This window comes from Erythranthe guttata, chromosome 3 (genome assembly GCF_056151865.1).
Source record: "Erythranthe guttata isolate IM_541 chromosome 3, IM_541, whole genome shotgun sequence".
In the NCBI taxonomy this organism is placed as follows: Eukaryota; Viridiplantae; Streptophyta; class Magnoliopsida; order Lamiales; family Phrymaceae; genus Erythranthe; species Erythranthe guttata.
The window spans coordinates 16,361,861-16,387,283 of record NC_142535.1 but is presented as its reverse complement, the minus strand read 5'-3'; the positions used below and the strand labels follow the sequence as shown (position 1 = coordinate 16,387,283).

Sequence of the window (25,423 nt, the reverse complement as noted above, 5' to 3'; positions counted from 1 at the left end):
TTGAAAAAAATGACCAAAAATGTGATATTGTTGAAAGTTGAAACATAAGAAAGCGGATGTGTTTTTTTGATATGATGCATGTAAACTTCAATCCACACGCATTTCCACGGAAACCAAAACTTCATGACACATGTCGCAAATAATTCAGGGCCATTTCGATAAATATTTAAAAGTTTCGGAAATGTTTCTGATAATACTGAAAATTTGGAAACACATTTCCACACAAAATAAATCCAAATTTCATTTTAAATTAAAACTCCAAATTGCATACGCTTACAAACATCTTAAATATTATGCCGTGGTGTTTTAATATTTTTGCAGATGTTAATTCCATACTAAAATAAATTTATATGCCCAAAATGTAAGTTGTGGAATTATATTAAACATTATAATATTTTTGGAAAACGAAGTTACCCCGTGTCCATTTCCTGTGTCCCCGTGTTCGTACTACTTAGGTTTTTTGTGAACATAAAGAACTAAATATGAAATTGGTGCAAACTTGAGAGGCAAAAACTGTAAATTTCTAAAATATTCGTTAGATAACTTAAAATGGGCCGACGAAGGGAGAAAATAAATTGGGCCTAAAAGGGTAAAGTTGGACTTCATAATATACATCAAAAGACAAAAGTGACTAGCTAGCGAAAATAGTAATTACTAATTACACATGCACCCCAATGTATGCTAAATTACTTTGATGTCTCTGTGGTATTGATAATTATAATCACTCCTCTAAAATATTGTTAGTAACTCCAACGGGATAAGATCAGTTATTCCGTTAGAGTTCTAACCGACTGCTAATTCCAGGAAGTTGCAGAAACAACATAAAACTAGGAGGTGATATAAGAAATGCGTGGGGAGCAATGTCATGTTCGCCTTAACTCTCCATCACTTCCTGAAACTAATAGTCCGTAAAAACTCTAACGAAATAATTTATCCAATCTATTATCCCGTTAGAACTTCTAACAATGTTTTCAAGGGTTAGTGTAATTACGGATGCCACATGGATCGTAATTTTATTTTAGCATATCTCAGGGGTCCTAAAATAAATATATAGTTGGATAAATAATTATAATAAAAAAATTGATCTATGTATGTTTGCATTTTCTTGAAAATAGTAACTCCTTGACCCAGCAGCATCTATACAATCGTAAAGTTTGTTAACATAGGGAAAAATACGAGAGATATTCCAGGATAATTTTATTGTTTATTTATTTATTTATGTGAATATAATTCATTTTTTTCTGGAATAATTTATTCATGTCACAGGGAATGAAGATGCTAATTGGATCGCAAATCGTTAGAGCCCTTGTGTGAGTTTCATCACCAGTCTCTGATCCTTAAAATTCATTTTTATTTATTTTAATTTTGATTTTTAATATTTTTATTTTTTAAAAAATAATTTGCAGGTTTATACTAGGATTTGTTTATCCTGCTTTTGAATGCTTTAAAATTGTGGAGATGAACAAGCCTGATGTTGAACAGCTTCGTTTTTGGTGCAAATACTGGTAAATTTTCTGTAATTTCATTTTGTACTCCTCTAATTATTATTAGGGTAAATTACGGTCGCATCCCGAGGTAAACTCAAATTATGAAACTCCGCCTCATATTTGATTAATTACAACCATTTCCTCAACTATAGATATTCTTAATTGTTCATTTCTTATGGTGTCAAATTAAACATAATCTCCTAGGTTTCTTGAAATGTTCTCTAGTTTTTTGTACTTGTTTTGTACAAAAATGCAGTTAGTGATGCACCACAATTTGATATTTACAATTCAATAAACACACCTTATGATTATCTTGTTTAAAAATGAGGACCTCGAATCGTGTAAAACGGGTACAAACTGGAGAGTATTCCACATAACGTAGAAGATTCCACTAAATCTAACACTACAAGAATTGATATGTAAGAAGATTCATTGTTGATGGGGTGGTTGTAGTTACTCATGAGGATTTTTTCGTAATTTGATCTTACCTCAGGAGTGACCGTAATTTACCTATTATTATTATTATTATTCATGTTTTTTAGAAGTAACACCATCTTTACACTTGCAGGATCTTAGTGGTTGTTTTGACAGTTGTTGAAAAGATTACCCTTTTCTTGAACACATGGTAAACATTTTAAATAACAAATTGCATTAGTATTTTTATTTTACGCTCGAAATTAATTATGCGTTTAACTTTAAATTCTCTCGCGAAGGTTTCCGATCTACGGCGGAGCTAAGCTTGCATTGTTCGTATATTTGTGTTCCCGAAGAACTAAAGTCCGTACTCTAATGCTTTTTTCGATAATCATCGTCGTTATTGATTTCAGTCATTTTTTCTTCATCCTAAATAAAATTAAATATTTTTTTTGTTTGCAGGTAACGACGCATGCTTACGAGTTCTTTAGAACTCACGTTGGCAAGCACGAGCCATTGGTTAATCATGTTCTATTAGAACTCAAGACAAGAGGTGCCGAGAAGTTACTTTTCTACCGTAAGAAGACTAGAATTGACGAGAAGATACGACGGTATGTTATTCCTTCTAATGATACAAACGTACGAAATGGATCGTCAGAAGACAAAGACGTTTCAACGGCCTCCAATGAACAAACAATACCAACAACTACCAATCTCGCTCGAATAAATTTGCAAAACGAAACAAACGAAGAAGCCTTTAACCACGAAGAAATAGGCAAAAGTATTAAGCCATTAGTAGGTAAGCCGATTTATAACGCTAGTACTACTTTCTTCACTAGTCGGTCGAAACAAGTGTCGGGTTTTTTCACAAGTATTAATAGACGAACGAAGAACTATCCGCACTCGCCACAACCCTTCACGAAAAGAAGGACCGTGGTATGGTATCTATTGGCTATGGTATCATGGGTATATGCTTCCACCTTAGTACTCCCTCTAGAAACGATAGAGAAACCGGGCTTTTTCAAGGACTATTTATTTGGGATTGTCGGGATAATGTTGGTTAACGACGCCTATGGTTTATTTATGATGTTCTTATCATTCTCCGACAAAAGCAAGCACTTCAAACTTCCCCTGTTTGGAAAATGGATGTTCGAGATTGCGTTCGTGCTCGTTTGTTTTGGGTTAGCCCACCTTGTGGAGGGGTCTCGGGGAATGGTTTTTGGTTTTTTAATTTGTTTTAATTTAATTCCGGTGATTAATATTTTTGGGGCGTCCGAAATATTTAGCTTTTATGATTGCGCGGTGGCTCTATTGATCGGGGTGTCTGCGCATTTGAGTCGGGATTTAGTATACGTTCCGCATGCTGCCGTTACTTGTGGGGCCGTAGTTCTATTAGTTAAACGGGACAATTCAAAAGATAAGTGTGATTAGAGAGTATTATGTAATAGAGGTGTACGATTTAATTTGGCTTAAGAAAAAAGGTTGTTTTTGTTTCTTTTTTAACTTAGATTGTTCAAAATTCGTGTTTGTGTAATTATAAAATCATTGAATCCCTCGTATTTGTGTAATTATAAAACTGTCCTTGGGTGAGGTCTTATTACGAAAACTGTCCTTGGGTAAGGTCTGACCTCATATTTGTGTATTTACCGGAATCCACCTCATGTTTGGATGGTGAAAAACTTTTGTCAATGGATAATAATTGAGTTTGTTCTTATATACTCCATGCGTTTCTAATTAATTATCGTTTTTCAGATTTGCACAAGTATTGAAAATATCAATAAATGTGTCTTGATTTCAGGAAAAAAATACATTAAAAAAGCTAAAATAATATTGATCATATATCGTAATGATATGATAAGAGAAAGTTAGTATTAGAGTTGAATTAATAAGGTTAAAATAGGAAAAAAAATATTTAATGCAGTATTGGAAACTCCCCTCTCCATTGTAGATGCTCTCGAACTCGAATTCGAGTTTTTCGAGCTCGAGCTAGCTTCCTGACGAGTCGAGTTTGAGCCTTTTTTCTTGATTGTTCATGAACTCACGAGCCGACTTGCGAGTTTTTTATTTTTTATCTATTATCTTTTATTTAGATAATAGATAATTTATAATAATAATATTAAAAAAAAACATACAAAAATATATAATTACAATTCATTATTTTTTTTAAATTTTTATTATAATATATAAAAAAAACTGAAATGAGCTTCGGCTCGAGCCAAAAAAAAAATACTCCATGAGCTCGAGCTCGACAAAATGGACTCGAGCTCGAGGCTCCCAAAATAGCCGATATCGACTCGTTCATACGCCTAATTTAGACTCTAAGCGGAGTGGACCCAACCCGACCCGACCAATCATGAGAGGCAATGGAGAGTTTATTTACACTCTCTATGGGCTTTACTATTTTCGCAGCCCACTGGACCCAAAGATTATTTTTTGGGAAGTGCCGATTGAAAGTAAGAAACCAGAGAGAGAGAGAGAGAGAGAGAGAGAGAGAGGAAGAGGAGAGAGAAGTGATGGTTTTGGCGTTGGATTTGCAGGACTTCCTTCTCCGAGCTAGGGTACTGAAGCTCTACAGACAAGCTCTCCGGATTTCACGCAGATCTCCCCCTGATTCTAAAGGTGCCACCCCTCTTTTCACTCTACCTTCAAATTCTGGCTGTTCCAATTTTGTGCCTGGCATTAGTATTTATGATTTTTGTGCACTTTTAATTGCTGAATTTCTACTATACCCCTTTATTCTCGATCCATTTCTGTTTTTTTTTGGGTTAATTTTCATCTTAATTTGGTAAAGATTTGAACTTTGCTTGAAAAAATATCTTCCCCAATTTAGTTAGTTGTGGTCTTGCTAGCTTTACTATGTTCTTCAGTTATTTTTATGTTATTCCATTAGAATGCAATTCATGGGTTTTTATATGTATGTTTCTTGTATAAATACATATATGTAACTATGTATATATATATATATATATATATATATATATATATATATATATATATATATATATATATATATATATATATATATATATATATATATATATATATATATATATATATATATATTGTTTTTCAAGATTAAATTTTTTCTGGGTTTCAGATGAAGTGAGACAGATGATCAGACAAGAGGTGGTACAGAACAAAGATTGCAAAGACAAACAGAGGATTAGGTTTCTGATTAGTGATGGATTAGAGAGATTGAAGCGTTTCGACGAGACCCTCGATATGCAAGGGCGTTAATTTCTCGATTTATTTCCCCATTGTTCTTCGAGATGATAGTTTACTTATGTTGTAATAACTTATCATCCTCGAATCGTAAGTGTGAAATACTTTTTGTTTTTCAAATTCGATATTCAAGCTTCAACATTAAATACCTTCAAACATTTTAACGAAACGAGATTACAGACAAGCTAATCATGCTTCAAGAATACGATGTTTAGAAAAATGAAATAACAAAAACGGCGCTAAGCCAATCGGAGAATTCGAGATGCAGGGTGTCGTTTGCTACAGAGGCCGAGTTACAAACCCCCGATCGACCATCTTCTCCATCAATTCCTCGTTCTTCTTAAGCTGCCCTGCTTTTCTCAGCTGCTGCATAACCATTTCGTACATCTTCGGACTAGGTTTCAAACACTTCTCCTCAACCATCTCCTTAAAGTACTTGTACGCGTTGTTCCAATGCCCCATCAGACAGTACATTGTAATAAGAATCTTGTACGTGTTCACATTAGGCTCGACCTCGTTCTCACCCATCTCTTTCCAAAGCTTGATCACCATATCGATCGACTTCGACAGAGAAAACATCTGCATCAGCACGTTGTACGTCACCGTGTTAGGTGTACACTTAGCCTCCTTCATCTTATCGAATAACCGGTGGGCAGCATTTACATCTTGGTCTTGAGCTATGCACTTAAATATCGGATTGAAACTCGATGTATTAGGTTCACACCGTTTCTTGATCATCGATGTAAGAACCTTAATTGCCTCGTCTCGATTCTTGTCCTTACAATGAGCTTCAATCAGAAAGTTGTACGTAATAACATCCGGCTCGCAAGACAGCCTCTTCATTTGATTGTACACCTGCAGCACCTTTTCGGTCCTCCCAGCCTTAACATGAACACGCATCAGATTGTTGAAAGTGACAGAATTTGGGGCACACCCTATATCGAGCATTTCAGCGAACACGTCGTGTGCGCGCGTAACTTGGCCGCATCTACACAATGCATCGATTACAATAGTGTAAGTATAGACACTAGGTTTAATCTCGGCAGCCTTCATTTCTCCGAACACTCTCTCTGCTTCAGTGATATTATTCGCACGACACCACCCATGTATTAAGCTCGTGTACACAACAACATCAAGATCGAATTTTTCCTTCAAGCTATCGAAGAAGGCTTGTGCTTCGGTTGCGCGTCTCTTTCTGCACAGCATACCGATGACTATGGAGAAAGATTTCCGATCGGGTTCGCATCCGTAGTCGTGCATACGGTTAAAAGTGTGCACTGCTTCTGCAGACATTCCGGCTCGGATGTAGCGGCGGATGAGGATCGAGAAAGTTTCGAGCTGGATTTGAACATTTCGGGCTTTCATCGAATTGATTAAATGCCAGGCAATGTCGAATTGGTGTACCTTGCCGGAGAGATCGATCATTTCGTTGAAGAGGTCTAGAGATGGAGGAGAAGACTCAAGCTTTGACGTGGCCCAATTGAAGAAGGCGAGGGTTTGGGGGAAGGGGATGCCGTGGCGTGGGGCGGCGCATTTCTCGATCACGTGGCGGACGACGGCGGGGGATGGGGAATGGGTGGTTGAGATGTTTGTGAAGTCAAAATTGAGAGAGGGAAAAGCGGCGTCGGGGTTTAGGGGGGTTTTAGGGTTTAAGAGGAGGTTGGGGTTATTGCGGTGGTGGTCTTTAATTAGGGAATAGAATTTTTCGGCGGCAAGTGTTTCTTCCGGGGAAAGTGCGGCGGCGGCGGGGGATGGGACTTGGGGTCCATCGGCGGTTTCCTCTACTGAAACGATGTCGTCGGCGGCGGCGGGAGATGAGGTGCAGAAGTTGAGGTTGTTTCTGCAGAGAGGTGAAAGGAAACGTAAGGCGAAATTTAAGCGGCGGTTTGAGTAGGCGATCGTCGCCATTGGAGGCTGCTTTCTGCTTCTGTATGAATTACCAGAAGTTTTAGTGAAAAAAATATTTACTATAAAATGAATCGACTAAATATTAGGTTTTGGATTTAGCCCAAAATCAAACCAATTATTCCTATCTGGATGGACCCGGCTCATATTAATTCAACCCAAACCCGGCCCATGTCAATTCAACCCAAACCCGGGCCTAACACAACCAAAATGATTTACTAAAATAAATTTAATTCCGAATTATTTAAAAAAAAAAAAAAGGAAAACGAAATGATCTACAAGCTACAAAATTGCCGGACAATCGGCGCCGCCGTGCGCCGCCTACGGGCCACCGAATCCCTCCCACATCTCCGTGACCGCTCCTTACACAACGGACCCGACACGATTGACGAACTATTCGACCGACACCTGGTCAAGAGCGAAACGAAGCACCAACTCGATGACGACGAAAACGAGTTCCTAACTCGGCAGCGACTCACCAGCACTCGGCGCGAGGCGTTGAGCCTGTACCGAGACATCATCCGGGCGACCGGGTTCTTCGTGTGGCCCGATTCACGAGGCGTCCTGTGGCGTGACGTGTTGAGGGAAAATGCCCGAAAGGAATTCGAGGATGCCCGCTTTGAAAAGGACCCGGAAATCGTAACCCGGCTGCTCATCGGAGGGCGTGAGGCGGTGCAGTCGGCGCTCGATAAGCTCGTGGAGAAGCAGAAGCAGCAAATTGAGAAGGAAAGAAACGAATCGCATCGGCCGTGATAAAATGCGGTAATAATTTCTCCGATCGGTTCTGTAATTATTTTTTTTTTGGTTGCATTTGATTTGAAATCGAATTAAAAAAAACACTCCTGTTCAAATTTCAATACGTTTGACTGTCATGAATTATGATGATTAGGGTACAATTTGAAGTATTCAAATGAGGGTTTACTCCTTTTTGAGCTATTTTAGGGTTTTTTTGTAGAGGTGATTTTTCTGCTATTGTACATATTCATATCTAAAGATGCAATCGAAAAATTGCTATGTGAATGATTCTCGATCAATCTGTAACTTAGGTCTCGATTCTGTGGTTCACTACGTTGCTTGATGTTAAGATGGACCTGTAATTGAAAAATTGCTATATGAATGATTCTTTCGATCAATCTGTAATATAGGTCTCGATTCTGTGGTTCACTACGTTGCGTGATGTTAAGATGGACCTGTAATTAAAAAATTGCTATGTGAATGATTCTTTCGATCTATCTGTAATTTAGGTCTCGATTTTGCGGTTCACTATGTTGCTTGATGTTAAGATGGACCTCTAGGATTACTCGAACTAGGACTTCGAATCAAATCCAAAACCAACGAAGAAAAACGCAAAATATACGTGAATAGAGATTTCACTGGGTAAACAAATGTAAACTTAGAAGCTAATGCAAAAAACAGACTTTCTTGGTAAAATGGTGACGTACCTAGGAAGTAGGAACTGAAGCTGAAAACTGTTTGAAGTGGGTGGATTTTTTGCTGATTGATTGCTACAGAATCCCTCTACGAAAAAGCCGAACAGATTAGAGTATGCGTGTGTTACTTCTTCGATTTCATAGTCGTCTTTAGAGTTAGAAAACCGTTCTTGATAAAGCAATTTTACCTCTAAAAAGTGAAGTTAAGGAAACAGTAACGTAGCATTTTCTTTTGGGGTGTGCCTATTGTTTATCGGAGAATAGATCCCGATGAAAAATTTATCTCCTTGCAAGACCATTGCAAGATGTATATTAAGGAGTGTGGTTACTCTTGCCGTTAGTCTGGTTTTGTTTACGATCTTGCGTATGAATATTACAGAACAGATGAAAATAAACACCTCTCGGTGGTACAATGTTATCTATTTTATGCATCAATTTGCACACGACATATTATTTGTGGCAAAGGTTGCACGCGATGCTTGTAGAATTTGCTTGTTTTACATATTTCTGGTATCTGATTTGTGATGTATATAATTGATCTATCAGGTTTACCAAAGGAGTGACTGAGGACATGACGAATGCAGTTTATTGCCCTCGTTTATACAGCTTATGTGCGTCGGATAAGTCGGATAATTCTTTTCGTACTTGGAAGCACAACACATTGGCATAAAAAAATTCTCGATCGGTGAAGAAGAGTGCTACTGCTGTAGTTTGTATGTAAATTAGTTATTTAATAGGCAGTTTTTATGGTTTAATAATCACCTTAACCGGTCTAAATTTCGTACCTTTTGTTCCTCAATGTTGTATTTGTTTAAATCAACTATGAAAGGGTGAAATTGTAACTTAAATTCTTTGTTCCACATATTTTGCAGTGTTATGTGTTGGGTGCTAAATACCAACACGCAAGTGTACGTATCGCAAACAAGTAGTAAAGTAGACTCGTGAGAGTCGGATGTCGATCCCACAGGGAATACGCAAATTATTTAATCCTAAGTACCAAATCCTAACAATTGTGATTTTTATCCAGCCTACGCAAGGTTGTCAAATTAATTAACTAATAAAATTAAAATAATTAAGAAAACAAGTAATCACGAGAAAAAGTCAATAATAAACGGATCTAGGATTTTATCTTCCCCCTATGCAAGAATTGCTCACCCAAAACCCCTCAATTATGAAATATATGATTCATGATTATTAACCCGAGACACTAATTTACTCATAACCCGCTGTCGCGTGTATTATGAGTCTATTATTCATAAACGATTCACTATATGTCTATGCAAACCAATTATAAATAAAGCATTAACTAACAAGTCTCGTAAGTGGCTACCTAAGGTAATATCTGTATGTCTACGACACCACATGCAATTGACACACTCATCCGGTGAAAACTACTCGAAGGCTCTTATACTTACCGTCTAATTATCAAAATAGCTCTGTCAAGTCAATCCCAATAATCACAGATAAAGCACATAAATTGATCAAGTTCATGCACTAACAATCATATCAAGTAGAAGAAATAATCATAAAATCATAATTGCATAATCTCAAGAAAAAGGGTTCACAATCCCTACATAGGGTTCCAACAAAATCCTAGATTAAAAACTTAGCTACGCATGTTCGTTACGAAAAACATAATAAAAATACGAAAAATCATAAAACTATAAATAACAATAAAAGAGGAGAACTATGATGAAGATTCGTCAAGTCTTCGTCTTCGTTCTTGTGCTCCTTGATTGCGTGTAGAAAGATTAAAAATAAAAACCCTAAAGATTAAAGATGAAAGGTCAAGATATCTCTAATTGAGTGCTTGTGGCCTTTAAATAGGGTGCAAAACTATAATAGGGCGGGTTTCCTTGTGTAATTAGGATTCCTTCACTGCGCCAATTCGACCATCCGGACGGCCGTGTGAGATTAAACTCTAAAATCCGCACGGCCGCGCGGGCTTTAATTCTGCAGGAAATCTGATTTTTTCACTTTTGGCCCACTTTTTCTCTGAATTTGCAGTTTTCACCCCAAAAGTTGTCAATTCTCCAATTTGCACCTAAAATACAAATAATAGCCATTTTAAGCACCAATTATCATAAAAACACACCAAAAGCTCCAATTAAAAGGTATAATTAAGTGTATAAATATACACTTAACACACCCCCAAACTTGAACTTTTGCTTGTCCTCAAGTAAAATCAAATTAAGAACACAAAACAAAACCATACATCTCATTACATAGATTGATGGGTCAACTTCGCGTTTTCAGAACTTGCAATTATGATGACAATTCATAGGTATTCGCAAGCTTAACATTCAACGGCACTTAGTCACTCACTATTACCAAAAACCACAAATCATACAATTGCTTCAAGTATCCAATATTTGCAAGTTAAAGATAGAAAGAATTTATACTTACATGCATATATTTGACTCCAAATACTCACCAAATTATTTTACTCAACTAATATTGAACAATAAGCTATTGGGATCATTGGGACTTTGTGGCTTTCAATTGTTAGGCTCTTTGGTCCAAGGTAGGTCATATGGGAATGTGTGGCTAATTTTCTTGAATTGAGGTGATTACGCCAAAATTTGAGAGATAGGCGTTTGAAACAATGAATTCACCTCTAGGGACTTTAATAAACTCGATTCTCCAAAATTCACACGTCAACACTTTTGCCTTGAGGCAATGACTCGAGTTTTCAACACAATTCATCCACTAGTCCTTATTTCTCCCTTCTAATCTATTCTTCTTCTTCTTTTTCTTCTTTTTTTTTTTTTCTTTTTTTTTTTTTTTTTTTTTTTTCGAATCGAGGAATTTAGATATATATATAAAGATGCACATATATATCTATTTCTCTTTTTATCTATTTTTTTTTTTTTTTTTTTTTTTTATCGAAGAAGAAGAAAGATCTTATAAAACATTTCGACCGAAATCCAAGGGATAATTATTCAAAAATCTCCACTTTTCTACCTTCTACATATTGGCTAAAAGAAAGAACACCTTTTCTCTCCGAGGCTCAAATCAAGGTTCTAAGGATAAAAATTTAAAGGTAGGCTTGAAAGGCTCAAACGGTTCAAAGAAGGCCTAAATCATATCCCAAATCACTTACTACCCAACACTTCGTATCATAAATGTCCTAAGGTGAGATTTAAAACCGAACAAAGCATGATTTAGCACAAATAAATTCCAAATTTAAAATACAAAACATTCAACCAAAGCAATGCATAAGGTGTGATTCCTAGCAATAATTCACTTCTACGTTCCGTTGAATCGAAAACTAAACAAATACCAACTCCTTATCACATAAAGCAAGCAATTTCATCATCAAACATTGGCCATCTCCCATCATCATAATTCATCGATGCGTCGAACCAAAAATTTTTTTATTACTTTTTTTTTTTTTTTTCGAATAATAAAACGATAACTAAAGCAAAAAAAATAACGCAAGCAAACTAACAAACAAGCAAAACACAAATATAACCACCCCCAAACTTAAAATTCACATTGCCCTCAATGTGATTCGCCCAAAGTTTAAGGATAGAAAACACCTGTCTAAGCGTCGGGACCATCGTCGTGTGAGGTGCCCTACCCGTCACGTTCTCGTTTTCCCATAATTTGAGGATGCTGGTGGAGGAGCTTTGGAGTGAATTGGTGTGCAAAATTTCCCCCAAACTTGACTTGGGCACTTCGTCGAACACCTGGTGGGCGTTCTTGGTGGAATGGGTTTTTTCGAGAAAATTGCACCGTTCTTGAATCTCCCTGCGCAAATCAACAACAAACCACCTTGATTACGTAGTATATGTGTGTAGTTGGTAAATTTTCGGTGAAATTTGTCAAAGAAAAGGGAAAATTTCGAAAAAGGAAGACGAGGGTTCGAATTGGGGGAGAGAGGGGATTTGGGAATTATGGAAATTGTTTTTTTTTTTTTTTTTTTTTTTTTTTTCGCACGGCCGTGCGAAATTTAGGTGAAAAATCCGCACGGCCGTGCCATTTTCCAATTTTGGGCAGTAGCTCTTCATATTTCGCACGGCCGTGCGAGATTTAAGTGTAAACTCCGCACGGCCGTGCCCTTTTCCTATTTTGGGCAGTAGCTTCCCCGAAATTTCACACGGCCGTGTGAAATTCCTGCCCTTTTCTTGCACGGCCGTGTGAATAATTGCAATTAGGTCCCTGCAAAATAAAAACTTCCTATTAGTGCCCCTAAAACTTTTTTTTTTTTTTTTTTCTTTTTCAAAGCTGGAATAAAATAAGAGCAAACACTAACAAGTTAAATAAATAAAAACACAAATAATAAAATAAAAAAAAATAAAATAAAAGAAAAGAAAAACGAAAGCTCGGGTTGCCTCCCGAGAAGCGCTAAGTTTATAGTCTTCAGCCAGACGTTGTTCCTCTTCTTCAATTCCTTAGCTTTTGAACCCATCTCCTAACTTCCTTTTGGAGAAAGTCTTGAATAAATGGGTTGATCCGATTCTTCTTTCGACTGGTTCGCTTAGGACTGCCCTTGAATTTATTTTTCTTGATGTCATGAGGCTTGCCAACATCGTCTTTTATCACGGTGTTTTGAGTAGGTGTTGTAACCAACTCAACCTTTTTCTTATGTTCTCCTACATGCACATTAGTATCCACAAAAAAATTTAAATCATGTAATTTAATAGGAAAAAGTTTAGAATCACTTACCTCATCAAGAAGATAACATCCATTAGCCGTAATAGGCTTTTCATCCACCCGGTACACCTTGAAGATCACTGTTTCTTCCCCCACACTCATTCTTAGCTCTCTCTTTCCTACATCAATAATTGACCTACCAGTTGCTAAGAAGGGGCGTCCTAAGATAAGGGGAATATTTTCATCTTCCTCTATGTCTAGTACTAGAAAATCGGCCGGGAGTATGAACTTATCTACCTTGACCAATACATCCTCCACTATACCTAAAGGGTGAGTAAAAGATCTATCGGCTAGCTGCAAGGTCACGGAAGTAGGCTTAATTTCTCCTAAATTCAATTTCTCATAAATTGATAAAGGCATTAAATTTACGCTCGCCCCTTGATCACACAACGCCCGCCCAAAATACCTAGTACCTATTGTGCATGGAATGGTACAACTGCCCGGATCTCTAAGCTTCGGTGGAATTTTATTTGCAAGGATAGCACTACTTTGCTCATTGAGGTCTATGATTGCTGCACACTCCGGAAGCCTCATCTTCTTCGATACAAGTTCCTTTATAAACTTAACCCAATTCGGCATATGCTTAAGTGCCTCAACAAAAAGAATATTAACATGCAATTTTTTAAGATAATCCAAAAATGACTGAAATTGCATATCAAGCTTAGAGTTTTGAAAACGTTGAGGGAAAGGTACCTTGGGAGTAGGTTCACTTACTGTGATCTTTGTGTTGCTTGGCCCGACCTCGGTTTTTTCCTTGGGCTCCTCTACAATAGGCGGTGGTGCAACGGACTTTTTAGGAACTTCTTCTAATTGCCTCCCATTTCGCAAACTCACAGCATTGCACTGCTCGATGTTGCTCTTTCGAGGATCTTTCGTATTCGACGGCAGTGCTTCCGACGGCCTCGCGTTTAGTTGGGTTGCAAGTTGCCCCATTTGTGTCTCAAGGTTTCGAATGGATGCTTGAGTCGCCGTCATGAATTTTGCTAAGATGTCAGCGAGGTCAACTCCTTGGGGTGGAGCTTGAGGTGGTGCTTGCCTTTGTCCTTGCTGATTCCCTCCCCATCCAAAGTTGGGGTGATCCTTCCATCCGGGATTGCACGTGTTGGGGTACGGGTTCCTCTGTTGTCGGTTGGTGTCATGCACATAATTCAAAGACTCCGTTTCTTCTATGCGTTGGTCGGGAACTTGGACTGCGTGGACTTGCTGAGCCTGCAAAGCCGCTACTTGCTTCGATAGCTTCTCCAATTGGGCCGTGATTGCAGTGACTCCGTCTAACTCCAAAATTCCTCCCGTCTTTATGGCTCCGCTATTTGACCGGTCCGATGCCCGCATGTATTTATTCCTAGCGATTCGCTCCAAAAGTTCGTAAGCTTCGTCATATGTCAAGCTCATGTACATACCACCAGCTGCTGAATCGAGCACCGTTCTCGAATTATCTTGCAATCCATCATAAAATATTTGAAGTTGCCGCCACTCTTGAAGACCGTGATTCGGGCATCTCCGAATTAATTGTTTGAATCGCTCCCACGTCTCGAACAACGCTTCACCGGCTTCTTGTAAGAAGTTTTGTATTTCTCTCCGGATTTTCTCCGTTTTGGTTGGGGAGTTGTACGTGTTCATGAAGAGCTGTGCTAGCTGGGGCCAAGACGAGATGGAATGCGGTGCACGAGTTTGTAGCCATTCTCTTGCGGCTCCTTGGAGAGAGTGCTTGAAGAGGCGGAGCTGCAGTGCTTCCGGCGACACTCCGTTCATCTTATGCGAATCACACGTTTCGAGGAAGTTGACCAAGTGGAGATGCGGATCTTCATGAGCTAATCCGCTGAATAACCCATTGTTTTGGAGCATAGTAAGTAGTCCCGCTCGAATTTCGAAATTGTTGGCTTCAATGGGGGGCTGCTGGATGCTTGATTGAAACCCATTGAGTGTTGGAACGGTGTACTCATGCAATGCTCGTTGACGAGGTGGTGGATTAATTAGCTGACGTTGCTCTTGCTCGTTGACGATCTCTCCTGCCGCATTCGGTAAGCGCCCTTGGTCATCTCCCCTACGATTATTCTTTTCTTCCATTCGCATAAAAAGTACCTAAACAAAAATAATAAAAATAAACTAATTAAATAAAATAAATAAAATGGCTGAAGTAAGAAAAATTGCTCAAATTTAATATTAGGATAAATAAATAATTTAGCCGTATTCCCCGGCAACGGCGCCAAAAACTTGTTGGGTGCTAAATACCAACACGCAAGTGTACGTATCGCAAACAAGTAGTAAAGTAGACTCGTGAGAGTCGGATGTCGATCCCACAGGGAATACGCAAATTATTTAATCCTAAGTACCAAATCCTAACAATTGTGATTTTTATCCAGCCTACGCAAGGTTGTCAAATTAATTAACTAATAAAATTAAAATAATTAAGAAAACAAGTAATCACGAGAAAAAGTCAATAATAAACGGATCTAGGATTTTATCTTCCCCCTATGCAAGAATTGCTCACCCAAAACCCCTCAATTATGAAATATATGATTCATGATTATTAACCCGAGACACTAATTTACTCATAACCCGCTGTCGCGTGTATTATGAGTCTATTATTCATAAACGATTCACTATATGTCTATGCAAACCAATTATAAATAAAGCATTAACTAACAAGTCTCGTAAGTGGCTACCTAAGGTAATATCTGTATGTCTACGACACCACATGCAATTGACACACTCATCCGGTGAAAACTACTCGAAGGCTCTTATACTTACCGTCTAATTATCAAAATAGCTCTGTCAAGTCAATCCCAATAATCACAGATAAAGCACATAAATTGATCAAGTTCATGCACTAACAATCATATCAAGTAGAAGAAATAATCATAAAATCATAATTGCATAATCTCAAGAAAAAGGGTTCACAATCCCTACATAGGGTTCCAACAAAATCCTAGATTAAAAACTTAGCTACGCATGTTCGTTACGAAAAACATAATAAAAATACGAAAAATCATAAAACTATAAATAACAATAAAAGAGGAGAACTATGATGAAGATTCGTCAAGTCTTCGTCTTCGTTCTTGTGCTCCTTGATTGCGTGTAGAAAGATTAAAAATAAAAACCCTAAAGATTAAAGATGAAAGGTCAAGATATCTCTAATTGAGTGCTTGTGGCCTTTAAATAGGGTGCAAAACTATAATAGGGCGGGTTTCCTTGTGTAATTAGGATTCCTTCACTGCGCCAATTCGACCATCCGGACGGCCGTGTGAGATTAAACTCTAAAATCCGCACGGCCGCGCGGGCTTTAATTCTGCAGGAAATCTGATTTTTTCACTTTTGGCCCACTTTTTCTCTGAATTTGCAGTTTTCACCCCAAAAGTTGTCAATTCTCCAATTTGCACCTAAAATACAAATAATAGCCATTTTAAGCACCAATTATCATAAAAACACACCAAAAGCTCCAATTAAAAGGTATAATTAAGTGTATAAATATACACTTAACATTATGTTCTTGTTTCTCATCATCAAATACAAGAATATTTTGTACACAATAAGCCCATGGATTTTCTTGTTTTATATATTTTGGTCCTCCCTGTTAGACTAAGCTTATTTTAAACAGCTGATAAGTCAGCTCTAACTAATTACTATATAGTTAAATCTTTATAAATTTATACAATGGGGACTAGAGTAATTCTATTAATTTAGCGAATTATTAAATTATTGAGTTAATAATACAACATATTCAAAAACTATTATTTAAACGAGGTTATTAATTTATCGAGGTTCTACTCTATCTTATTTTGAAATTCTATTTATTATTATTTATTAGTACTAGGGTGGCAAAATATGTTTGACCAACGAAAATGAAAAGTCAAACCTGTACGTGCAAAACTTGGTGCTGCCCACCGGACAAAAAGGTTTGCCATTTGCTACTAAACCACTGCCACTGCATTTAAATTCAAGTTTAAGACGGAAAATAATGAATTATAAGAAATGACAGATTTGCCCTTCACTCATCTCCCTCACAACGCTCAAAACACGCGTAATTAGTCCAAATAAGAAGCCCACTTTCGTGTTTTTTCCAGTCCTTTGCTTTTCAACTTCTTCTTCCCCCCATTGAAAGCCCATGCAGCTAACTTCTCAAAACTTCTGAAATTTACAATCTAATCCCTATCAATTTTTCATTCTTCGATTGAATTTTCAGCCTTTTCTTTTCTCGAGCAATTAACAAATGGCGAAGTGGAGTGGGCATCGGCATCAAGGGAGGAGATTCTCTACGGTGGTTTCGGCGCTGTTTATGCTATTAATGCTGACGGTGATGCTGCTGATGCTTCTCGGTATCGGAATATTCTCGATTCCGATTGGCTCCGACGAGGATTCCTCTCCGACTGGAGATCCGATCAAATTGAAGCGCGTGACATCACACACGTAATTTTCTTTTTTTTTGGCTACTATAATTTGTTCTTATGATTTAATTTTTTTAAATTTCCTTTTTTGTTGAGATCAGAAAAAGTGGAGAGCAGTGGACGGAAGTTCTATCGTGGGAGCCCAGAGCTTTCCTTTATCATCATTTTTTGGTGCGTTTTTTATTTTTCATTTTTCTGTATATTTTATTTTAATTTTCCTTTTTCATTTTTTTTGTTTAATTTGGGCTGGGCTTTAAGTCTGTAAATGGGCCGATCCTTATTATAGTCAGGCCCGAACTTAAGCTGGGCTTATTGGTCTTGTTGGCTCAATAATTTTCAATTTCATTTTTTCATTATAATTATTAGGGTAAATTACAAACACCCCCTGAGGTATGGTCAAATTACAAAAACACCCCTCTTGTTTGGATAATTACAACCACCCCCTCAGCTCTTCAAATTTAGTGGAATCTTCGAGATTATATGAAATATTATCACTTTTGTACCCGTTTTATACCATTCAAACTCTACATTATGAAGTAAGATGATCATAATATGTGTTTTTTAGCTTGTGTATATACAAACATCGGAAACTGTATTTTTACACAAAGCGAATACAAACTAGAGCACATTCCACGGAATCTAGATGATTATATTGAATTTGGCACAATAAGGGTGGAGGTGTAAGAAAAAATCATAGTTGAGGGGGTAGATGTAATTAACCAAACAAGAGGGGGGTTTTCGTAATTTGACCATACCTCAGGGGGGTGTTTGTAATTTACCCTAATTATTATCACACAAATTACGGACAACCCCTGAGGTAAAATTAAATTACAAAAAAACCCTCATTTATATATTTTCTTATAAAAACCCCCTCATTCAATTGGTAAATTTAACACTGTAGGGGTGGACGTGTAAGACAATACATAATTGAAAAGGGGTGATTGTAATTACCCTAACATGAGGGTTTTTTTTTCGTAATTTGACTTTACCTTACTGGGACCGTAATTTGCCCTAGCAACTCCAATGGGGTTATCAAATATAGTATTCAAACATTTAACTCTCATTTACATACTTAAAAATAGAAACCTTTAACTCCAATGGAGTTATCAAATGAGGTTTCAATTTTGATAATTCACCTTTTGGGTTGTAAAAATACTTGCTGGAAATTGAGTTATAAAAAATGTAACCTCCTAAACATCCAATCAGAAGTTGACACGTGGCAATTACAAATAAAATCACCCATAAACTTCCAATTGATAATTAATTTGATAACCATGATTGGAGTAGATGAGTTTTAAATTAATATTAAAATAATTCTCAAATATCAAATGAGTTTTTGATAAGTCAATTTTAATATCTAGCATTGGAGTTGCTCTTATAACATAAAACACTTATACGTGGGAAATTAATTCTCTTGTATTTGATTTTCTTTTTATTTACTAACAGTCTAAGGAAGAATGCGAGCATTTGATAAATCTTGCAAAAGCTCACATGGTAAAATCGAGTGTTGTCGATACCGAAACCGGCAAGAGTATAGACAGCAGGTTTATTTACACGTCTTTGATTTTTATTTCCTGTTTATATCGTCTTCAATTTATCGTGTAACGAAGCAACCGTGTATCTGTGTTTCAGGATTCGTACGAGTTCCGGAATGTTCTTTAAGAGAGGACACGATACCGTCATTAGAGATATCGAGAAAAGAATAGCGGACTACTCACAAATACCTCTAGGTACGGAAATATTTACGTTCGATAGCAACTTTTATAATTACATGTTTTGCCACAAAGTGTTACTATATTATTATTACATGTTTAAAATTTTGTTTATAGAGCATGGAGAAGGTATTCAAGTTCTGCACTACGAAGTGGGGCAAAAGTACGAGCCTCACTACGATTACTTTCTCGATGAATTCCACACTAAAAACGGGGATCAACGAGTCGCCACCCTTCTTATGTATTTGTAAGTACTTTACCAATATGCCCCTGCTTCTAGTGTGACAATTTTTTTGTATCATTTTCTTTGAACGATATTATTCAATGTGATTTTTTTTATTTTTTAAAGGTCCGATGTTGAAGAAGGCGGTGAAACTGTTTTTCCAGTTGCCAAGGGAAACTTTAGTTCTCTGCCAGGGTGGAATGAGATGTCCGAATGCGCTAAGAAAGGGCTTTCGGTAAAACCGAAAATGGGTGATGCACTGCTTTTCTGGAGTTTGAAACCTGATGCAACTCTAGACCCATCGAGCTTACACGGTCAGTTTCATTTTTTTCCCGCCCTTTTTTAAAAAAAAAAATTATCGTTAACGATTTTGTGTTCAGGAGCTTGCCCTGTTATCAGAGGGAATAAATGGTCAGCTACAAAGTGGATGCATCTTCATGAATATTAAGTCGAAGGTATCATCAAATTTCGATTTTCTTTTACATTCTCTGTAAAAACACACGCGATGAGGTAGTTCATTGTTTGATGAAAGTTTTGTTTCAATTTTTCTCATAATTGCTTAAAGATACGTTTGAGGTCGTTCGATTTACGTTAATTATGTTTGCAGGATTTTACTACTATATGGAGAATTATTCGGGCATCTTTTACATGCAATACTCGATTTATCAGATTTTATGCATACTTGTAACACAGAGTAAGAGCCCGAGGAAAGATCCATAAAGACGAGAAACGGAGCATCGCTAAATTTGTAACATATTGTTAAGTGTGACACTAATTCTTTTTTAAATTTGTAACATATTTGTTTTCATGAAAAAGTTTTAAGTCTCCCATTAACTACTGATGATGAAAGAATCACAGTATCCACATTTAGTTATTTAACAAAATCGACAAACAAAACGAACATGAAAAAAATAAAAGCGAAAGTAAAATTTGAGATCAAGGGTAAAATGAGGAACTTCCAAATTTCATCCTAGACCTCACCTTAGTAAATATGTAAATTTGTAACTATGTTATTTCAAAAGGTGCAACTATAATCAACACACAATTAGAAACTAGAAACTATAATTACAAGAAAAAAAAAAACTCAAATCCACTATACCAAATTCAATCTTGATTCGTCATCAACATCGGTGTTTTCCCTCTTTCCCGATCGCCAACGCGAATAACTCCTGATAACTTGCAACGAAGCAAGCACCCAAACAACAATATCCGGAACACAAAACTGCATCTAAACAGTCGTAAAGGTCGAAATTCTCCAAATCACCGAAGAGATTGAGCAGTGGAATAACATGGAACCAAGCACTAAGGAAATAAGTCGTAGTCCGAAAATCGTCAACAAAATAGACTACGCAGATACAAACAAGCATGGACAGACAGTCGAACAATGTCCTCGAAGTGGGATTAAGTTTTAACGGGCGGTTGATTTTAGTATATAAAGCTAGGGTTATCAAAAACGCGCAGTATATGAAAAACGTGCATATATATATAAAACCAACCAACGATTCGATAGTGAGTATATTAGAGAGAGAATATAAAATCGAGTAGATCGAGAGTAGAAGCCAAACAAATTTCCTCCATAGCTCATCCTCGGATGCATCCTCGGATGCTCCTTCAAACGATATTGTATATGCAGCCGCCATAGATTAGGTTTTGACAAACACAGGAATTAGATTTCATATACGTATTGCATAATAGGTTAGATTGGATATATATAGAGAGAGAAATCTAGAGAGAGAAATCTAGAGAGAGAGAGATATTGCCAGAGAGAAGAGACTAGAGAATATGTTATTTTCTTATATATTTGGTTATTTGTTGGAAGATGGGTAATTCGAGTAGGAATAAACGAATAGGATTTATTTTGATTTATTAAGAATTGTTTTGATTTTTTATTTTTTTTTCGTTTATTATCTCTTTTGTTTGTAGGAGTTGTCCGATAATAGGTGGTCTTTACAAAAGCTTTCAGAAACAACTTCAGAGCTTTTTTTGCATTTTTAAGTATTTGCAAAATCAATTTTTGCTTTTGTTTCTCTTAAAATAAGCTGTTTTGAGCTTTTTGAAAAAAAAAGAAACACTTATAAACCCACTTTTTCTATTTAAGTTTATTTTTCCAAAACATTTACAAAGACCCCCAACTTTTAAAAATAAGCACTTAATACCCACTTGCTCACAATCACTTGCATGGAATAGTTAAAAAATAAAATAACAAAATTAAGTCAATTAATTTATTAAATTAATTAAAAGGAAATTTTAGCTAGGGATACAAACAGTGGTGATAGTGGATCAATTTTCTAGCATCATAGGTAATAAAAAACCAATGATGAACCAATCATTTGGTAATAAAATTTCCACCAACATGAATAAATAAATAAATTATGTGATTGGTTAAGAAGTGAATCCGGTTCGATACCGTACTGTAGAACAAGTTATACCTTCTCGGAGCTAATGTTACGAAGACAATCCAAAATCTCGGCGAAATCGAAAGGCGGCATCTGAGAAAAATGCAGGTCTTCACCTTTGTGTGGATGCCTAAACCTAAAAACCAATCACAACAAACAAACAACCTTAATTTATTTATCCATCCCACATAACGGATAAATATGTATTCGCAACGAATGAAAGTTAGCAAAATCGAGTAAAACTAAACCCTTACCCGAGGCTTAAAGCATGAAGGGAAGGTCTTTCTAATTTAGCAACCAATTGATGAATTTGGCCGTAATAGCTTGAAGAATTCTTCGACTGAAGCTGAGATAAAGCCATGTGTTTCGTTCCTCCATACACATCGTCTCCTAATAGTGGAATACCAAGATACTTCGCGTGTGCTCGGATCTAATTCATACTCAGCCATTATTATAAAAATTAATAAAAAAAAAAAATCGAAACAAGACCCGAAAATTAGGGGTTGAAAAATGACTAGGGAAAAAATCGAGACCTGATGAGTACGCCCGGTTTCCAACCTCCATTCCACCAATGCACAACCACCACCAGCAAGTATTTCGACTACTTTATACCTAAAAAAAAAAACCCAAATTTATGTTTAAATGCGGTAAATTAACTATAAAAAAAACTCAACTATTTGTGAGCACCGACTAATTATCGTATTTCACATAAAAAATAATGAACGAGGGGTCTAATTACCTACTGACAGCATGGCGTGCCTTTCCGTGTAAGGCGGATCCAGGAATAGCTACCATACGAATTCTGTTATTTGAATCACGGCCGATTGGAATATCAACACGACCAGAAACGGGAGAGGGGACCCCACATGTAAGACTTACGTATACTCTTTTTACAGTGTGTTTCTTGAACTGTTCAGCCAGATGGGAATGCGAATGCTCGTCCTAAGGCAATTAAATTACTATTAGCAATTCGACTTTCTTGAAAATACGAGGGAAAATGAATCGATGTAGAATTTTGGAGGAGCTTACCTTTGCAACGACAAGTAATCCACTTGTGCCTTTGTCCAATCTATGCACAATTCCGGGGCGTACGGACGACTCGGAGGGAAACACGGTGGCCTCGTCGATCGAATCGTCGTCGTCGATATTATCGGGGAGTGACTCTGGATTGAAGCATACGGTGGAAAGTCTGCAGTGGTGAAGAATCCCGTTTACGAGTGTTCCATTTGCATTTCCTGGTGCTGGATGAACGACCTACTTGTAATAGATTAATTCATGTTTTTTAGTCCGAATCGACAAAAAAACAATGCGCTACTTCCAATCGAATCCTAAAATTATTTATAATTCATATCTCGTCGTTTCGGAAAAGGGAAATTAACACAAGAAAACGAACAAAAGGGTTCTTTTTTTCGAGAGATTTTACCATGTGAGCAGGTTTATTGACAACAAGAAGATGATCATCTTCATAAACTATATCCAATGGAATATTCTCTGGTTCAGCCCTCAAAGGCTGCAATTCGGCTATAGTGCAGTTCACCGAGTCGCCATCTCGAACCACGTGCGAAACCTTCAATACAACACTATATACATAATCAACACACCACAGTTTCACACAGTAAAAATTAATTAAAAAGAGAAGAAGAGAGAGAGAGAGTGAGCTACCTTACTGATGACGTGGCCATTAACGGAAACTAATCCTGAACGAATGCTGGACTGAACCCTAGCTCTACTAATGCCGTTAATCCGGGAAGAAATCCATGAATCAACTCTCAATTTTGCCGAATCCAACGCCACCGTCTCCTCAATTTTGTGGCCGGAGAAATTGTTCGGCCGGCCGGAAATAGAGTCCTGGGAGTCATCGGAATCGGAATTATCAGCCGGAGTGGAATCGGGATAAGCGGAAGATGTGCTGAGGAGTCTCCAAAATGCAGGGTTTCTAGGGTTTATAGGAAAGGGTTTAATGGAAGACCAATTCAAGGATTGGAGGGACAGCATTTTCTGAAAGATAAACCCGGGTTTGGGATTTGGGCGGGCTTTTTGTAAACGGGTAGTATGTAAATATCAGATATATTAATTAATATAAAAGAAATAATAAATAAGAAATTATTTATTATTTATTATTCATTATTGAACTAATTTCGAATTCGAAAAATAGTTTAAAAATAAAATTTCGAAATGTGGGCTCTGTGGCAGGATATAATGGGAGATGGTGGAATAAGCCCAGCATCATTTGGGCCACGTTTACCATTTCTTTAACCATAGGCCCATCACATAATTTATTTTTTTAATTAAGAGATAAATGAGAATAAATTGATAAATAAGAAATTTCACGATGATATTGTTATTAAAAACACATAGAAAATCTTTTAAACAAGAAATAATTTTTAACATGATTTATTTTCATCGACAAGTTTTGTACAAAAAATTCAGGTTGAGTAGTATCAAGGACAAAGAAACTGGTTGAATTTAGTCGAGTAAAATCAAATCAAACTACCTGATTCAGGATCATTAGTCGAGGCTCGTTTAAGCTTTTATTCATCAACATAAAAAACCTAATCTCTAATATATAATTTTATTTGACAAGTTATGAAACTTGGTTCGAGCTTGAGTAGAATAAATAATAAATATGTACAAGGAACAAAGTTACGTAAGGTCAATTGATGTTCGACACGAAAATTAAACTCGAACACAACTTTGAAAATTCGATTTTTTTTTTTCGGGTACACGACATGCCCACGTAGCCGCAGCCGCCTCATTTATGATACTCATATCGAAATTTTTAGCATTTTCAATCGATGTTTGAAAATCAAAGCTAAATAATAAATATATATAAATTATTTTTGATTAACCGACTTCCAAATTGGCTGAAATTAAATGCTTGGTTTTGTCCATTATAATTGTATAACTACTTCACGAAATATTTTAAGCTGCGTGCGGAAAGTGTTGACCTTTTAAATTGGGAAATTAATATATATAATATTGAGACCACTTTTTGGTGGCTTATTCAAACACTCAAAATTAAAAGGCCACCCAATCATTGTGTTCTATAATGCCAACCACTAAATCTAATTACAAAGGCTTCACATTTTGGTTAATGAGTTAATTACGTACTTAATTTAGTTTCATGATGCTTCATTTTGTTTTTCGTCAACCTTCTTGATACTTGATGATTCTTGATGTTTCTTGTAAAATCAAAACGAGATGGAATATAATTTTACAATATCAATGATGCTATACTCGATAAAATACACCGTATGATTTTAATAATGGGTAGATTGCAGCTAATCCCCTGAGTTAGAGACAAATTACCAAAATCTCCTTACTATTTGAATAATTATAGCCACCCCTCAACTATGTATTATCTAACGAAAAACCCATCAAGCGATAAATTGAGGGATGTTAATTCGTTAAAAAACCGAATCGAAATTTCAGTACGCCAACGTTTCATACCGTTTACCGAACCAAATATACGATTTGGTTCGCTAAATAACCGAATTACGTAAATTTTATTGAAAATATTTAAAATGAGGGAGGCGGCTGTAATTAGCGAAACAAGAGGGTTTTTTTTTATTTATAATTTCACATTACCT

General features: G+C 36.7%; 6 protein-coding genes across 7 annotated transcripts; 4 read left to right on the top strand and 2 right to left on the bottom strand.

The window, feature by feature from the left end:
* Nucleotides 1-775: 775 nt before the first annotated feature.
* Nucleotides 776-3,394, top strand: LOC105950635 (uncharacterized). 2 transcript variants are annotated; one of them, XM_088816065.1, is made up of 6 exons: nt 776-977; nt 1,267-1,310; nt 1,407-1,505; nt 2,056-2,112; nt 2,201-2,264; nt 2,364-3,394. In XM_088816065.1, the coding sequence occupies exons 1-6, from the start codon at nt 966-968 to the stop codon at nt 3,330-3,332; spliced, it is 1,245 nt and encodes a 414-aa protein (XP_088672191.1). In that variant the 5' UTR covers nt 776-965; the 3' UTR covers nt 3,333-3,394. The 2 variants fall into 2 exon arrangements, with proteins under 2 accessions (XP_088672191.1, XP_088672192.1); XM_088816066.1 differs by lacking the exon at nt 776-977 and adding an exon at nt 1,095-1,181.
* An 897-nt stretch (nt 3,395-4,291) lies between these two features.
* On the top strand, nt 4,292-5,269 carry LOC105950749 (LYR family of Fe/S cluster biogenesis protein). The gene is made up of 2 exons (XM_012974115.2): nt 4,292-4,520; nt 4,999-5,269. Exons 1-2 carry the CDS (start codon nt 4,415-4,417, stop codon nt 5,136-5,138), a joined length of 246 nt encoding a protein of 81 aa, XP_012829569.1. The 5' UTR covers nt 4,292-4,414; the 3' UTR covers nt 5,139-5,269.
* On the bottom strand, nt 5,229-7,089 carry LOC105950748 (Pentatricopeptide repeat (PPR) superfamily protein). Its single transcript, XM_012974114.2, has one exon. The coding sequence runs from the start codon at nt 7,029-7,031 to the stop codon at nt 5,403-5,405; it is 1,629 nt and encodes a 542-aa protein (XP_012829568.1). The 5' UTR covers nt 7,032-7,089; the 3' UTR covers nt 5,229-5,402.
* Nucleotides 7,090-7,245: 156 nt separating this feature from the next.
* On the top strand, nt 7,246-9,320 carry EMB1793 (LYR family of Fe/S cluster biogenesis protein). Its single transcript, XM_012974116.2, has 2 exons — nt 7,246-7,790; nt 9,005-9,320. The coding sequence occupies exon 1, from the start codon at nt 7,299-7,301 to the stop codon at nt 7,779-7,781; it is 483 nt and encodes a 160-aa protein (XP_012829570.1). The 5' UTR covers nt 7,246-7,298; the 3' UTR covers nt 7,782-7,790; nt 9,005-9,320.
* A 7,835-nt stretch (nt 9,321-17,155) lies between these two features.
* LOC105950778 (putative prolyl 4-hydroxylase 3) lies at nt 17,156-20,271 on the top strand. Its single transcript, XM_088815733.1, has 8 exons — nt 17,156-17,524; nt 17,604-17,673; nt 18,949-19,046; nt 19,135-19,232; nt 19,332-19,461; nt 19,564-19,751; nt 19,818-19,892; nt 20,045-20,271. The coding sequence occupies exons 1-7, from the start codon at nt 17,328-17,330 to the stop codon at nt 19,883-19,885; spliced, it is 849 nt and encodes a 282-aa protein (XP_088671859.1). The 5' UTR covers nt 17,156-17,327; the 3' UTR covers nt 19,886-19,892; nt 20,045-20,271.
* Nucleotides 20,272-21,645: 1,374 nt separating this feature from the next.
* On the bottom strand, nt 21,646-23,905 carry LOC105950779 (Pseudouridine synthase family protein). Its single transcript, XM_012974144.2, has 7 exons — nt 23,496-23,905; nt 23,257-23,400; nt 22,863-23,087; nt 22,573-22,775; nt 22,367-22,445; nt 22,088-22,263; nt 21,646-21,969 (listed from the first exon to the last, which is right to left on the bottom strand). Exons 1-7 carry the CDS (start codon nt 23,826-23,828, stop codon nt 21,861-21,863), a joined length of 1,269 nt encoding a protein of 422 aa, XP_012829598.2. The 5' UTR covers nt 23,829-23,905; the 3' UTR covers nt 21,646-21,860.
* Between the last annotated feature and the right edge of the window lie 1,518 nt (nt 23,906-25,423).

Bases quoted from the DNA above. Each gene is read 5' to 3' on its own strand.
- LOC105950635 (XM_088816065.1), top strand. The intron at 1,311-1,406 runs GTGAGTTTCATC...AATAATTTGCAG, and splicing joins CAAATCGTTAGAGCCCTTGT to GTTTATACTAGGATTTGTTT. The intron at 1,506-2,055 runs GTAAATTTTCTG...TTACACTTGCAG, and splicing joins CGTTTTTGGTGCAAATACTG to GATCTTAGTGGTTGTTTTGA.
- LOC105950779 (XM_012974144.2), bottom strand. From the start codon at position 23,828: ATGCTGTCCCTCCAATCCTTGAATTGGTCTTCCATTAAACCCTTTCCT. The intron at 22,776-22,862 runs GTAAGCTCCTCC...TAATTGCCTTAG, and splicing joins GATTACTTGTCGTTGCAAAG to GACGAGCATTCGCATTCCCA. The intron at 22,264-22,366 runs GTCTCGATTTTT...AGTATGAATTAG, and splicing joins AAACCGGGCGTACTCATCAG to ATCCGAGCACACGCGAAGTA.
- EMB1793 (XM_012974116.2), top strand. From the start codon at position 7,299: ATGATCTACAAGCTACAAAATTGCCGGACAATCGGCGCCGCCGTGCGC.
- LOC105950748 (XM_012974114.2), bottom strand. From the start codon at position 7,031: ATGGCGACGATCGCCTACTCAAACCGCCGCTTAAATTTCGCCTTACGT.
- LOC105950749 (XM_012974115.2), top strand. From the start codon at position 4,415: ATGGTTTTGGCGTTGGATTTGCAGGACTTCCTTCTCCGAGCTAGGGTA. The intron at 4,521-4,998 runs GTGCCACCCCTC...TCTGGGTTTCAG, and splicing joins ATCTCCCCCTGATTCTAAAG to ATGAAGTGAGACAGATGATC.
- LOC105950778 (XM_088815733.1), top strand. From the start codon at position 17,328: ATGGCGAAGTGGAGTGGGCATCGGCATCAAGGGAGGAGATTCTCTACG. The intron at 19,047-19,134 runs GTTTATTTACAC...TCTGTGTTTCAG, and splicing joins GGCAAGAGTATAGACAGCAG to GATTCGTACGAGTTCCGGAA. The intron at 19,752-19,817 runs GTCAGTTTCATT...TTTTGTGTTCAG, and splicing joins AGACCCATCGAGCTTACACG to GAGCTTGCCCTGTTATCAGA.